The sequence below is a fragment of the Anolis carolinensis genome, unplaced genomic scaffold (genome assembly GCF_035594765.1).
Source record: "Anolis carolinensis isolate JA03-04 unplaced genomic scaffold, rAnoCar3.1.pri scaffold_7, whole genome shotgun sequence".
Taxonomy (NCBI): domain Eukaryota; kingdom Metazoa; phylum Chordata; class Lepidosauria; order Squamata; family Dactyloidae; genus Anolis; species Anolis carolinensis.
The window spans coordinates 37,515,474-37,531,963 of record NW_026943818.1 but is presented as its reverse complement, the minus strand read 5'-3'; the positions used below and the strand labels follow the sequence as shown (position 1 = coordinate 37,531,963).

The window sequence follows — 16,490 nt, the reverse complement described above, 5'->3', positions numbered from 1 at the left end:
CATATGACCGTATCTCCTATTATAAACCTGTTCGATCCCTCCGCTCATCCGGGGAGGCCCTTCTTTCGTCACTGCCTTTATCCCAGGCCCGTCTAGTGGGAACGAGAGAGAGGGCCTTTTCTGCTGTGGCCCCCCGACTGTGGAATTCATTGCCCTCTGAGATCAGGCAAGCCCCCACCTTATTGGCTTTTAAGAAAGATCTAAAAACATGGCTTTTTCGATGTGCCTTCGGGGAGTAAATGTTATATACCTTTTTGATTACTCCCCTTGGATTTTATCCTTTGGACTGTTTGGACTGTTCCATCTTATACCCCTGTTCTCTTTATTTATATGCCTCTCTCTCCCGAGTTTTTAATTAAATGTTCATGTGGCCCGCCCTGTCTGCTCTGATTTGTGTTGTAATGTATATGATTATTTTTGTACTATTATATTGTGTTATGATATATTGTTTTATTTTGTTATATTGTATGGTGTCTGGGCATGGCCCCATGTAAGCCGCCCCGAGTCCCCATCGGGGAGATGGTGGCGGGTTATAAATAAAGTTTTATTATTATTATATTATTATATACCTTGAAGAAGATGAGAATAATGATTGGATAAGAGTTGGACAGTCTTATCTTAAATTTGAGCTGTATGTTTTCCCAGTTTTTTTGTGGTAAAATTAGGTGCTTCAGCTTATATTTGGCTCATAGGTTTCCAGTCTGTTTTGTTATCTGGTGCTCTATCCTGTGCTAGTTTTTGTGTTAATATGTCCATATTCATCGTGTCCATTATTTTATTGAGCCATTTCTCCATATTGGGTGTATCTAGTTCAATACTAGTGGTAAAATCAGGTGCCTCGGCTTTTATTCGGGTCAGCTTAAACTTGAGTATATACGGTACATAGAGATTGCAAAAGCTTGCAAGGAGTTAATGCTTATATATCTATAGGAGAGTTTAACAAATATTTCAGGGGAAAATGCTTTGGTAAGATGAATGAATATATATTTTTCTTCTTCCTGACTTGCAAGGGCATCTTTCCCTTTTCAAAACATTCCCTTGATTAAGAGCAAGAGAGGCTTTGCAAAAGAAAACACACTGATTAAGGGAGGAAAAGAGAGAAATAGATCACATATTGCAAGCAATAGCTTGCAGGCTCTGTTGCCGGCCTGGACCGGATTATAAGACGGGGGAGGCTTTTTCAGCTCATAAAAAGGGCTGAAAAACTTATCTTCGAGTATATACAGTAATAATAATAGGGTGAAGAGCACTGAATGGTGGTTTTTCGAGCTCAACCGGCACAAGGCCAATGCTTTCCCCTCCCATGGGATCAGCAGGGCGGATGAAACCTACGGCAGCAGTTGGGGAGCAATGGAATTAATTAGGCGGAGCCCGTCGTCATCTATGAAAGCGATTCGATAATAGCCTGATTAATCATTAATAGCCCGCATTCAGGGGAAAAACACACCGCTTGCCTGTTTGCTTCTCGCAAGTCAAAAATAGCTCTGGATAAGGAAGAGCGGGAATACTTTTAGTATTTGTTGATGGTGTAAAACAGGGTTCAAATTTTTTAAGCCGAGTTCCTACGCACACTGCACCTATCTTATTGTAGTGCAAAAAACAACAACAAAAGAGTACTTGTATATATACTCGAGTATAAACCTAGTTTTTCGGCCCTTTTGTAAGACTGAAAAAGCCCCCTTCGGCTTATACTCGGGTGAGGGTCCTGGTTGGCTTATATTTGGGTCAGCTTATACTCGAGAATATATGGTACATTTATTATTTTTCTCTATTATTGTTGCTACTATTACATTTATTTTACGCTAATTATTATTATTATTATTATTATTATTATTATTATTATTATTATTATTATCATTATGAATACATTATCATTTCACTCTGATCTTATTATTATTGCATTTATTATTTTACTCTGTTTATTATTACAGTAGAGTCTCACTCATCCAACACTCACTTATCCAACATTCTGGATTATCCAAGCAGTTTTGTAGTCAATGTTTTCAATAAATCATTCGTAAATACAGTAATTACTACATAGCATTACTGCATATTGAACTACTTTTTCTGTCAAATTTGTTGTATAACATGATGTTTTGGTGCTTAATTTGTAAAATCATAACCTAATTTGATGTTTAATAAGCTTTTCCTTAATTCCTCTTTATTATCCAACATATTCGCCTATCCAACGTTCTGCTGCCCGTTTATGTTGGATAAGTGAGACTCTACTGTACATGTATTATTTTCCTGTATTTATTATTATTATTACATGTATTATTTTACTCTATTATTATTAAAAGGATACATAAGCACATTTACATTGAAGAAAATGAGAATAATGATTGGATCAGAGTTGGACAGTCTTATCTTAAATTTGAGCTTGATGTACATATTCAAAAACATTGAACCTACTGATGCCTCAATTAATGTAATTTTATTGGTATCTATTTTTATTTCTGAAATTTACCACCCTCGGCTTATACTGGAGTCAGTGTTTTCCCAGTTTTTTGTGGTAAAATTAGGTGCCTCGGCTTATATTTGGGTCGGCCTATACTCGAGTATATATGGTACATTATTTTACAACAAAGAACAATGTCAACCAACATAAATGCACCAATATGTCAATGGGAAGTGTGGGCCTGGTTTTGGACGAGGAGTGAGTCAAGCTAATTAGGATTGTTGTTGCTGTTGTTGTTGTTGTTGTTGTTGTTGTGTGCCCGCAAGTTGGCTTCACCAATGATGAATCACTACCAAACTTGGCACACAGTGTCCCTATGATCCACTCTACACCCTTGTGCTGTTTGGAGGAGGATGGACCATGAGCAATGGGACTTGCAATACCTTCACTCACTTCCTCAGAGCACTGCGACTCCCACCAACTGGCGTGATGTGAGTTGTATTTCACCCACAACCTAATGCATTTTGTACAATAAAATTTGACTTTTTCAAATAACCCGTTCAATGCCAAATACGCAAGCTAGTATATACACATTTTCACTTTTCTATATGCAAATTTGTATTGGCGAGGGTTCCTTTTATTATTAACTAGCTTGGGGACCTGGCGGTGCCCGGGTCATTTGAGAAAGGCATTGTTTGCCTGTGTTCCAAGTTTAGTCTAGGTCTATGGTCAGCGGGGTTCAGTGGGTGCAGGTAAAGTACAACTCCTACATGGAAGTCCCATCATCCATGGTCCAAACTCTTCCAAACCACACCAGGATGTAGAGTGGGTAATGGGGCCTCTGTGTACCAAGTTTGGTACTGATCCGTCGTTGGTGGGAGTCGCAGTGCTCTCAGGAAGCCAGTGAAGGTATTGGAAGTCCCATCGTGCCTGGTCTATCCCCCTCCAAACAGCACCCAGGTGTAGAGTAGGACATGGTGGTTCTATGTGCCAAGTTTGGTCTTGTTCAGGCATTGGTGGGGGTTGCAATGTTCTCAGGAAGTGAGTGAAGGTATTGCAATTCCCATCATCCATGGTCCATTGTACCAGGGTATAGAGTGGGTCATGGGTGCTCTGTGTTCCAAGTTTGGTCTTGATGAGTCATTTGTGGTAGTAGCAGTGGTGTCAGGAAGTGACTGAAGGTACTGCAAGTGCCATTATCCTTGGTATGTCCTCCCTCAAACTGTACCAGGATGTAAATTGGGTCATGGGGGGTATGTGGGCCAAGTTTGGTCCTGATCTGTTGTGTTAAGACTAACAGTGATCTGTCAGAGACACAGTGTTTGAAAGTACTGCAAATCCCATAATCCTTGGTCCATTCTCCCCCAAAGTGGTGCAGCATGTAAAGTGTGCCATTTAGGATATGTGTGCCAAGTTTGGTCCTATTCTGTCATTCCTGGTAGTCGCAGTCGTGTCAAGAAGTGAGTGAAGGTACTGGAAATCCCATCATCTACGGTCCATTTTCCCCCATGGTCATTCCTGGTAGTCGCAGTTGTGTCAGGAAGTGAGTGAAGGTACTGGAAATCCTATCATCCACGGTCCATTTTCCCCCAATCTGCACCAGGACATAAAGGGGGTCATGGGGGTTCTGTGTGCCAAGTTTGGTCCAGTTTCTGTCACTGGTGGGCATCGCAGTGGCCTGTGGGATTCGTAGCGATTGAAAGTACTACAAATCCCATCACCCATGGTCCATCGTCTTGCAAACGGCACCAGGACGTAAAGTGTGTCATGGAGATTAAGCGTGTCAAGTTTGGGCGAGGTCCTTCGTTCCTGGTGGTCACAGTGACCTTGTGATATGGTGGCCATACCCGCATACCCACATACAAACATACATACACACATACAAACACTGAATTTTATTATATAGATATAGATATAGAATTGCACAACTTCAACCCCCAACTGAGTCCCAAAGCCACGTTTCCTCCAGGGAGAGAGAGGGAGAGGCTTCATCTGACTCACTTCAGTCTCCTTCCAATCTCTCTGTAATCCACTCCTGGGTTTCATTCGAGCCAAACAAACCCAGAGTCAGCTTTCCAGCCAGGAGTGATGAGATAACTTTTAATTTTTGTGGAGTGTTTTTGTGTTTCTTTAGCATAGGTTGCGTCCCAGTTTTTCCTGAACACGCCCTGTGCACATCAGCAAAACCTCGCATGTGTTTTGCGCTTCTTTCCGCACCGGAATATTTTAAAAACCTCAAGTTCTTTCCGACCCAAGTCATCCCAAGTCAGAAGAAATCCCTCCTCCTTGCTCAGCATGGGTTGGATTGCATTGCAGCGAAGCCTGCAGGGAAGAACAAGGAATGGCAACTTGAATGGACGATGGGATTTGCAATACCTTCACTCACTTCCTCAGAACCCTGCAATTCCCACCAATGAGGAATCACTACCAAACTTGGCACACAGAGCCCCCATGACCCACTCTACACCATGTCTCCTGTGTCAATATAAGAATATACAGTAGAGCAGGGGTCCCCAAACTAAGGCCCGGGGGCCGGATGCGGCCCTCCGAGGTCATTTACCTGGCCCCCGCCCTCAGTTTTATAATATAATATATTGTATATACATATAATATTGATAATAATATTATAATGCAATACAATATAACACTAATAATAATACCGTATAATAATATTAATTATATATTCTATATTACATATAATATTACTAATAATATTACAGTATAGTGGTATAGTTCAATAATGTAATATATAATGCTAATATTGTGCTATGCTAATAATATAATATATTGTATGTACATATAATTTGTAAGCCACTCTGAGTCCCCTTTGGGGTGAGAAGGGTGTGATACAAATGTAGTAAATAAATGCAGTAAATAAATAAATACATTTTAGACTTAGGCTCACCCAAAGTCTGAAATGACTTGAAGGCACACAACAACAACAACAACCCTAATTAACTTGACTATCTCATTGGCCAGAAGCAGGAGCACACTTCCCATTGAAATCCTGATAAATGTATGTTGGTTAAAATTATTTTTATTTTTAAATATTGTATTGTTCTTTCATTGTTGTTGTTGTTGTTGTTGTTGTTATTTTTGCACTACAAATAAGACATGTGCAGTGTGCATCGGAATTTGTTTTTATTTTTTTTTCAAATGATAATCCGGCCCCTCAACAGTCTGAAGGATTGTGGACTGGCCCTCGGCTTAAAAAGTTTGAGGACCCCTGCAGTAGAGTCTCACTTATCCAACATTCGCTCATCCAACGTTCTGAATTATCCAACGCATTTTTGTAGTCAATGTTTTCAATACACCGTGATATTTTAGTGCTAAATTTGTAAATACAGTAATTACTATATTCTCATCTTCTTCAATGTAAATGTGCTTATGTATCCTTTTAATAATAATAGAGTAAAATAATACATCTAATAATAATAATAATAACAATAATAATAATAATCAAACTTCAAAGACTCTGGCAGAAACCAGTGCAGGTGGTCCCGGTGGTGATGGGCACATTGGGTGCCGTGCCAAAAGATCTCAGCCGGCATTTGGAAACAGTAGACATTGACAAAATTACGATCTGCCAGCTGCAAAAGGCCACCCGACTGGGATCTGCGCGCATCATCCGAAAATACATCACACAGTCCTTAGACACTTGGGAAGTGTTCGACTTGTGATTTTGTGATATGAAATCCAGCATATCTTTCTTGTTTGCTGTGTCATAATAAAATAATTATAATAATACAGGAAAATAATACATATAATAATAATAGAGTAAAATAATAAATGCAATAATAATAATAAGATCAGAGTGAAATAATAAATGTACAGTATAGTCTCACTTATCCAACACTCGCTTATCCAATGTTCTGGATTATCCAAGGCATTTTTGTAGTCAATGTTTTCAATACATCGTGATATTTTAGTACTAAATTTGTAAATACAGTAATTACTACGTAGCATTATTGCATATTGAACTACTTTTTCTGTCAAATTTGTTGTATAACATGATGTTTTGGTGCTTAATTTGTAAAATCATAACCTAATTTGGTGTTTAATACGCTTCTCCTTAATCTCTCCTTATTATCCAACATATTCACTTATCCAACGTTCTGCCAGCCCATTTATGTTGGATAAGTGAGACTCTACTGTACTAGTTTTTCAGCCCTTTTTTTAGGACTGAAAAAGCCCCCCTCAGCTTATACTCGGGTGAGGGTCCTGGTTGGCTTATATTTGGGTCAGCTTATACTCGAGAATATATGGTACATTTATTATTTTTCTCTATTATTATTGGTATTGTTACATTATTATTTTACTCTATTATTACTACATTTATTATTGTACTCTGTTATTGTTGCTACGGTTACATTTATTTTACTCTATTTTTATTATTATTATTAATGCATTTATTATTTCACTCTGATCTTATTATTACCTTTATTATTCTACTCTATTTATTATTACATGTATTATTTTCCTGTATTTATTATTATTATTATTATTATTACATGTATTACTTTACTCAATTATTATTAAAAGGATACATAATCACATTTACATTGAAGAAGATGAGAATAATGATTGGATCAGAATTGGACAGTCTTATTTTAAATTAGAACTTGATGTAAATATTCCAAAACATTTAACCTACTGATGCCTCAATTAATGTAATTTTTTGGTATCTATTTTTATTTCTAAAATTTCCCACCCTCAGCTTATACTGGAGTCAATGATCTCCCAGGTTTTTTTTGTGGTAAAATTAGGTGCCTCGGCTTATATTTGGGTCGGCTTATTTTCAAGTATATACGGTAATAATATATAACATTAATATTCTGCTATACTATTAATATAATAATATAATATATTGTATACACATATAATGTTGATAGTATAATGTAATACAATATAATAATAATGCAGTTATAATTGTATATTTATATTACATGTAATATTACTAATAATATTGCAATATAGTGGTATAGTACAATATAGTAATAGATAATGTTTATATTGTGCTATACTAATAATATAATGTATTGTATATACATATAATATTGATAATAATATTATAATGTAATGAAATATAATACTAATACACTATTATAATTGTATATATTACATGTAATATTACTAATTATATTGCAATATAGTGGTATAGTATAATATAGTAATACATAATGCTTATATTGTGCTACGCTAATAATATAATATATTGTATATACATATATTGATAATATAATGTAATACAATATAATAATGCACTGTTATAATTGTATATTTACATTACATGTAATATTACTAATTATATTGCAATATAGTGGTATAATACAATATAGTAATACATAATGCTTATATTGTGCTATGCTAATAATATAGTATATTGTATAGACATATAATATTGATAATGTTATAATGTAATACATTATTATTATTATTATACACTATTATAATTGTATATTTATATTACATGTAATATTACTAATAATATTGCAGTATAGTGGTGTAGTACAATATAGTAATATTTAATGCTTATATTGTGCTATGCTAAATAATATATTGTATGTACATATAACTTGTAAGCCGCCCCGAGTCTCCTTTGGGGTGAGAAGGGCGGGATATAAATGTCACTAATAAATAATAATAAATAGGTTTGGGTCTTAAACTAGGACTCTGGAGACCAGGGTTCGAATCCCCGATCAGCCAAGAAAACAATGCAAACATTTGCTGAACAAACACTGCCAAGAAAACCACATTATAGGCTTGCCTTAGGGGCTTCATAAGCCAAAAACGATGACTTGAAGGCACATATCAACAACCACAACAACAACAACATGATAGCCATGGATGTTGGTGGACAGAAATGCATATGTTGAGCCTTCTTATTGATTTCCTTTGCTTCTTTTTCCTTTTCACAGCTGGTCAGCGAAAAGGTTGGAGGGGCCGAAGGGACGAAGCTGGACGATGACTTCAAGGAGATGGAAAAGGTGAGCAAAGTTTAGGCAAACTTCTTTTTGGGGAGCCGTCAATTGTGGAAATAAACATAATAATAACAATAATAATGATGATAATAATAATAATAAATGTAATAATAATAATTAAACATAATTATAATAATAGATGTAATAATAATTAATAATAAACAATAATAATAGATGTAGGGAGCCCCCGATGACGCAGCCTGTTAAAGCGCTGAGCTGTTGAACTTGCAGACCGAAAGGTCGCAGGTTAGAATCCGGGGAGCAGAGTGAGCGCCCGCTGTTAGCTCCAGCTTTTGCCAACCTAGCAGTTCGAAAACATGCAAATGTGAGTAGATCAATAGGTACCGTTCCGGCGGGAAGTAACATAGTAACAGGCAAATATTTAATGCCTACATAAACAATGCAGAGCTAGATATAGATCTGTAATTATATATACTAAATCCACATATGCATTTTCCCCTAAAATGTTTGCAAATCCTCTCTCTATATATGTGCATTTCCCTCCAGCAATATTTGCAAGCCCTATATATTTATGTTTATATCTATCTAGAAGTGTGTGTGTGTGTGTGCATTTCCCCTGCAATATTTACAAGCCCTATATATCTAAATTCATATATATCTATCTAGACATCTCTCTATATATAGATAATTATATCTGTATAGGATTTGCAAAGACTTGCAAACATATGAGGGGGAAATTCATATATAAAATAATGTATACACATAGATACAGATATACAGGTACATGAAAATCTCTAGATATCTATATATAGGATTTACAAAGACTTGCAAACATATGAGGGAGAAATTCATATATAAAATTAATGTAGATAGATACAAATATAAAGGTACATAGGGATTGCAAAGGCTTGCAGGGGGAAATGCGTATATATCTGTAGCAGAGATTAACAAATATTTCAGGGGAAAATGCTTTTATAAGATTAATGGGTATATATATATATATTCTTCTTCCTGACTTGCAAGGGCTTCTTCCAATTTCAAAACATTCACTTTGAGGGAGGCTTTGGAAAAGAAAACACGGATAAGGGAGGGTAAGATGAGAGAGAAATATGTCATATATTGCAAGCAACGGCCTCCGGCTCTGCTGCCAGCTTGGCCTTGACCTGATTATAAGCCGGGAGAGGCTTATTCAGCTCATAAAAAAGGCTGAAAATTTTGGCTTATCTTTGAGTATGTACGGTAACTGTTCTTCTAGGCAGAGTTTAGAGGTTTCCCATTCCTTATATTTCTCTGAGGCTTTATTTCTCTTCCTACAGAAAGTGGACCTCACCAGCAAAGCTGTGGTCGAGGTTTTGGCACGGACGACGGAATATCTCCAGCCCAATCCCGGTACGAACCGCAAAGCTACTGTTGGTCTACTGTGATTGTGTATTTTATACTGTTGTATTTTATCGTATGTTGTTGGGCTTGGCCCCATGTGAGCCGCCCCGAGTCCCTTTGGGGAGATGGGGCGGGATATAAAAATAAACAATATTATTATTATTATTATTATTGACACAAAGAAAGAGTATGACACAGCAAATGAGATATATATATGCTGGATTTCGTATCACAAAATCACAAGTCAAACACATTTAGGACTGTGTGATGTATTATTTTATTATTATTTCATTAATTTTAATATTAATTTTTATTTATTATTATTATTATTATTAAAACAAAGACACAGTATGACACAGCAAACAAGATCTATATGCTGGATTTTGTATCACAAAGTCACAAGCTGAACACTTCCCAGGTGTTTAGGACTGTGATATTATTATTATTATTATTATTATTATTATTATTATTATTATTATTATTATTATTATTATGTCATATTATTATTATTATTATTATTATTATTGACACAACGACGTTGTATGACACAGCAAACAAGATAGATATGCTGGATTTCGTTTCACAAAATCACAAGTCGAACACTTCCCAAGTGTCTAGGACTGTGTGATGTATTTTCGGATGATGCGTGCAGATCCCAGTAAGGTGGCCTTTTGCAGTTGGCACTTCCCAGGTGTTTAGGACTGTGATATTATTATTATTATTATTATTATTATTATTATTATGTCATATTATTATTATTATTATTATTATTTGCACAAAAGCATAGTATGACACAGAAAACGAGATCTATATGCTGGATTTCGTATCACAAAGTCACAAGTCGAACACTTCCCAAGTGTTTAGGACTGTTTGATGTATTATTTTTTTATTATTTTATTACTTTTAATAATTTTTATTGTCTATTATTATTATTATTATTATTGATACAAAGACATAGTATGACACAGAAAATGAGATCTATATGCTGGATTTCATATCACAAAATCACAAGTCGAACACTTCCCAAGTGTTTAGGACTGTGTTATGTATTATTATTATGTCTTATTATTATTATTATTATTATTATTATTATTATTATTATTATTATTATTGACACAAAGACCGAGTATGACACAGCAAACAAGATCTATATGCTGGATTTCGTATCACAAAGACACAAGTCGAACACGTCCCAAGTGTTTAGGACTGTGCCATGTATTATTATTAATAATAATAATAATATTAAGCTTCATTTGGGCCTTATTATCGCTAGGAGTCTGTAGGTCCTTTGGCATATCTCAACTTCTTCCTTAGCTCCGTTGTAGTCGAATGGTGCTAGAAGAGCTAGAGATTCCTAGAGAGAGACTATATTATTTATTATTTATCTTTGGCTTTCTTTTGCTTTTTCCCAGCCTCTCGCGCCAAGCTGACGATGCTGAACACGGTCTCCAAGATCCGGGGGCAGGTGAAGAACCCAGGCTACCCTCAGTCCGAAGGCCTCCTCGGCGAGTCCATGATCCGGTACGGCAAGGAGCTGGGCGAGGAGTCCAACTTCGGAGATGCGCTGCTGGACGCAGGCGAATCCATGAAGCGCCTGGCCGAAGTGAAGGACTCCCTGGACATCGAGGTCAAGCAGAACTTCATCGACCCCTTGCAAAACCTGTGCGACAAGGACTTGAAGGAGATCCAGGTACGGCCCATCCTGTTGGGGAAGGAGGATATCGGCCTCAGGATCTCCTTCTATGGAGGTTTTTTATGCCGAGACTGTGTGGCCATCTGTCGGGAAGGCTTTGATTGTGTCTTCCAACTCTAGGACTCTATGGTTTCAATAATAAAATTAATAACTATTTTGGGTACCTGACATTGCCTGGGTTATTTGAAAAAGTCAATTTTTTAATTGTGCAAAATGCATAATGATGATGATGATGATAATAATAATAATAATAAGAAGAAGAAGAAGAAGAAGAAGAAGAAACTTTATTTTTTTATTTTCCGCCTCCATCTCCCCGAAGGGACTCAGGGCAGCTAACACGGGGCCAAGCCCAAACGATTATACATTTATTTATATTTATATTTATTTATTTATATATATATAATTATATTGTATATTTATGTTACATGCAATATTACTAATAATATTGCAATATAGTCGTATAATATAATATATTGTATATATATTTACTTGTAAACCACCCTGAGTCCCCTTTGGGGTGAGAAGGGCGGGATATAAATTGCTAATAATAGTAGTAATAATAATAATTACAATAAAACAAAATAAAATACATACAAGACACGTGACATAAGATTGTGGGTAAACTACAACTCACATCATGCCAGATTAACCCCCAGAAACTCCATCAGTACTTAAAATTTGTCAGATAGGGTGGAATACAAATAAGGTATTATTGTTGTCGTTATTATTAGTAGTAGTATACAATATAATATACAATAATATAATATATCATATATACATATAATATTGATAACAATATTATAATGTATTACAATATAATATTAATAACAATAGTACTAATAATATAATAAAATATTAATTATGTATTATATATTACAGCATAGTGGTATATAGTAATGTATAATGCTAATATTGTTCTATGCTAATAATATAGTATTCTATGCTAATACATATAGTATTGATATTATAATGTATTACAATATAATACTAATAATAGTACTAATAATACAATATAATATTCATTATGTATTATATATTACAGCATAGTGGTATGGTATGATATAGTAATGTATAATGCTAATATTGTTCTATGCTAATAATATAATATATTGTATGTATATATTAATATATTAATAATATATAAAATATTGTATGTATATATAATTTGTATGCCGCTCTGAGTCCCCTTCGGGGTGAGAAGGATGGGATATAAATGTCGCTAATAATAATAATTACAATAAAACAAAATAAAATACATACAAGACACATGACATAAGGTTGTGGGTGAACTACAATTCACATCATGCCAGATTAACCCCCAGAAACTCCATCAGTACTTAAAAGTTTGTTAGATACTGTTCTATGCTAATAATATAATATAATACTGTTCTATGCTAATAATATAATATATTGTATGTACATATTATTAATATAATATTAATATAATAATATTAATAATATGAAATATTGTATGTACATATAATTTGTATGCTGTTCTGTGTCCCCTTCGGGGTGAGAAGGACGGGATATAAATGTAGTGAATAAATAAATACTATTATTTCCTACATGAGATAATGGGATTGGGTTGAATGGCTCTAGAAGTCTCTTATTACTCTGGGCTTCTTCTGATTCTATAGCTCTGTTTCTCCACAAAACTGCTAAATCTCTATGAAGCTGGATGGCCATCTGTCAGGAGGGTTTTGATTGTGCTTTTCCTACCTGTGGGATTTGGATGTGGCTGGCTCTTGGAGTCTCCCTTCCAGCTCTACGATCCTCTGATATTGACAAGCTTGATGAATTGATGAACGTTTTCTCAACAATCCCCTTAAACAGCATCATCTAAAGAAGTTGGAAGGCAGGCGCTTAGACTTCGACTACAAAAAGAAGCGGCAGGGGAAGATCCCGGACGAGGAGCTCCGGCAAGCGCTGGAGAAGTTCGAGGAGTCCAAAGAAGTGGCCGAGACGAGTATGCACAACCTCCTGGAGACGGACGTGAGTTCGGTCACTAAATAAATACTGTACCTTTAGGACTAAACTGTCAGCCAGTAAACAAAACAAGGGAGAGAGGGAGCAGGCTTCCTGGAGAGTAGAACTCAATGGAGCCATGGGTTCCATTATTAATATTATGCTATACTAATAATATAATACATTGTATATACATATAATATTGATAATAATATTATAATGTATTATATATATATATAAACGTAATGTGCGTTTTACTATGGAGTAAACAACAAAACCACTGAACCAAATCACACCAAATTTGGCCAGAAAAAACAAAGTCATCCAAAATATGTCTTTCAAACAAACAAAAAAACCCAAAACTAAAGTCCAGATTAGAGGACCAGGAAAAGCTGTTTTTTTATATGTATACTAGCTGTGCCCGGCCACGCGTTGCTGTGGCGAACTATGGTGGTATAATTACTACATAGCATTACTATGCATTGAACTACCTTTTCTGTCAAATTTGTTGTATCACATGATGTTTTAGTGCTTAATTTGTAAAATCATCACCTAATTTGATGTTTAATAGGCTTTTCCCGAATCCCTTCTTGTTATCCAACGTATTCACTTATCCAACTTTCTGCCGGGGTGTTTATGTTGGATAAGTGAGACTCTACTGCATATTTATAATCTTATATTGTCTTCTTAGAACTGGAGTATATTTCTACACAGCTGTATAAAATGCACACTGGTGGATTATATGGCAGTGTGGACTCAAGATAATCCAGTTCAAAGCAGATAATATAAATTTATAAATGGGTTATATAGCTGTGTGGAAGGGCCTTAAGTCTACACTACCATATAATCCAGTTAAAATCAGATAATGTGTATCTTATAGGCAGTGTGGAAGAGGCCTAAGTGAGGCCTAACTCTGCCTGTCCCCTGGGCTGAGTGGGTTGCTAGGAGACCAAGTGGGCTGAGCTTAGCCTTCTAACTGGCAGCACTTGGATAAAAACAATTATTCCTCTAATTAGGACTTTATTATTCATTTCTTTTTGTTGTATGAATGTAGAGGCATAGATGAGGGGTTTTGCTGCCAAGTTTAGTGTTTCTGGGATGTGTAGTTTTGTTGTTTTGTCCTAGGCTGAAATTTCATTACCCTTTTATATATATAGATTGTATATACATATAATATTGATAATAATATTATAAAGTAATGCAATATAATAATAATACACTATTATTATTGTATATTATATGTAATATTACTAATAATATTGCAATATAGTTGTATTATACGATATAGTAATACAGTAGAGTCTCATTTATCCAACATAAACGGGCCGGCAGAATGTTGGATAAGCTAATATGTTGGATAATGAGGGATTAAGGAAAAGCCTATTGAACATCAAATTAGGTTATGATTTTACAAATTAAGCACCAAAACATCATGTTATACAACAAATTTGACAGAAAAAGTAGTTCAACATGCAGTAATGAATTTACGAATTTAGCACCAAAATATCACGATATATTGAAAACATTGACTACAAAAATGGCTTGGATAATCCAGAAGCTTGGATAAGTGAGTGTTGGATAAGTGAGACTCTACTGTAATAATAATGAATGCAGTAAAATAATAAATGTAATAATAAATAGAGTAAAATAATAAATGTATTCATAATAATAAAAATAGAGTAAAATAAATATAAAAGTAACAACAGTAATTCAATAAAAGAATAAATGTAATCATAATAATTAATAAAGTAATAAATGTAACAATACCAATAATAATAACAGAGAAAAATAATAAATATACCATATATACTTGAGTATAAGCCAACCTGAATATAAACCAACCAGGACCCCTACCCGAGCATAAGTCGAGGAGGTTTTTTTTCAGTCCTAAAAAAGGGCTGAAAAACTAGGCTTATACTCGAGTATATACAGTAATTTTATTGGTATCTATTTTTATTTTGAAATTTAGCAGTAGCTGCTTCACTTCCCACCCTTGGCTTATACTCAGGTCAATAAATTATCTCAGTTTTTTGTGGTAAAATTAGGTTCCTCAGCTTATATGCGGGTCGACTTATACTCGAGTATATATGGTAATAATTACTGTAGTATAATAATACAGAACAATATAATCTCTAAAACCAGGGCAGTAAATAAAGTAAATAAACCCTTTGTGTTTCTTTGTTTTAGATCGAGCAGGTCAGCCAGCTGTCAGCTTTGGTGGACGCCCAGCTCGATTACCACCGGCAAGCCGTGCAGATCCTCGATGAGCTTGCGGACAAACTCAAGCGCAGGTGAGTGCCTGTGGTTGTGCCTTAGATTAGCGTCATACGGTCATCTCAGTGCTAAGCCAAAGGGAAAGCTGCTCCTCTTTTAGGGTCCACATCTCTAATTTAATGCCATCATGGGATTTGTAAGTTTGGTGAGGCATCAAGACAATGCTCAAGGCCTTGTCAAACGACAGCGCCCTTGACTCTATAGCATTGAACCAAGGCAGAGTGGATTCATTCGACAGCAGAGATCAGTGATTCCCAAAGTTGGTGCTACCGCCCCCTGGTGGGCGCTGCAAGGATCCGGGGGGCGGTGATGGCACCTATTAGGACATGGGGGCGGGGCCAGAGGAGGGGCGGAGCCTCTTCCCAAGTGCCGGAGACAGGGCTGAGCACCTAAGGCACCTGTTAGGACACACAGGGGGTGGAGCTAGAGGAGTGGGCGTGGCTTCTTCCCAAGAGCCCGAGACTGGGCTGAGAATCTATACCTCTCCTGAGGCGCTTGTTGGGACACAGAGGGTGGAGCTAGGGAAGGGGGCGGGGCCACCTTCCAAGGGCCCAAGACAGGGCTGAGCCTCTATCCCTCCCCTGAGAGGCCTTTTAGGACTAAAGGGCGGGGCTAGGGGAGGGGGCGGGGCCTCTTCCCAAGAGCCCAAGACAGGGCTGAGCCTCTATCCCTCCCCTGAGGCGCTTGTTAGAACACGGGGGTGGAGTATAGAGGTTCAGCCCCGCCCCCTGTGTCCTGGCAGGCGCCGCAGGACAGGGATAGAAGCTCAGCCCTGCCTCAGAGCTCATAACTCCACCCATCCTAGTCCTGGCCGCCCATTTGTGGCTCCGCCCACCTC

General features: G+C 36.3%; 1 protein-coding gene across 3 annotated transcripts in view; it reads left to right on the top strand.

Moving 5' to 3' along the window:
- Window positions 1-16,490, top strand: part of sh3gl1 (SH3 domain containing GRB2 like 1, endophilin A2) — a 58,831-nt gene that overhangs the window by 30,930 nt on the left and 11,411 nt on the right. For all 3 annotated transcript variants that reach the window (XM_062959792.1, XM_062959793.1, XM_062959794.1), the window contains exons 2-6: window positions 8,317-8,385; window positions 9,657-9,729; window positions 11,133-11,410; window positions 13,247-13,405; window positions 15,566-15,669. In XM_062959792.1, the coding sequence (XP_062815862.1) occupies window positions 8,317-8,385; window positions 9,657-9,729; window positions 11,133-11,410; window positions 13,247-13,405; window positions 15,566-15,669 (683 nt within the window). The remainder of the gene's footprint in view (window positions 1-8,316; window positions 8,386-9,656; window positions 9,730-11,132; window positions 11,411-13,246; window positions 13,406-15,565; window positions 15,670-16,490) is intronic.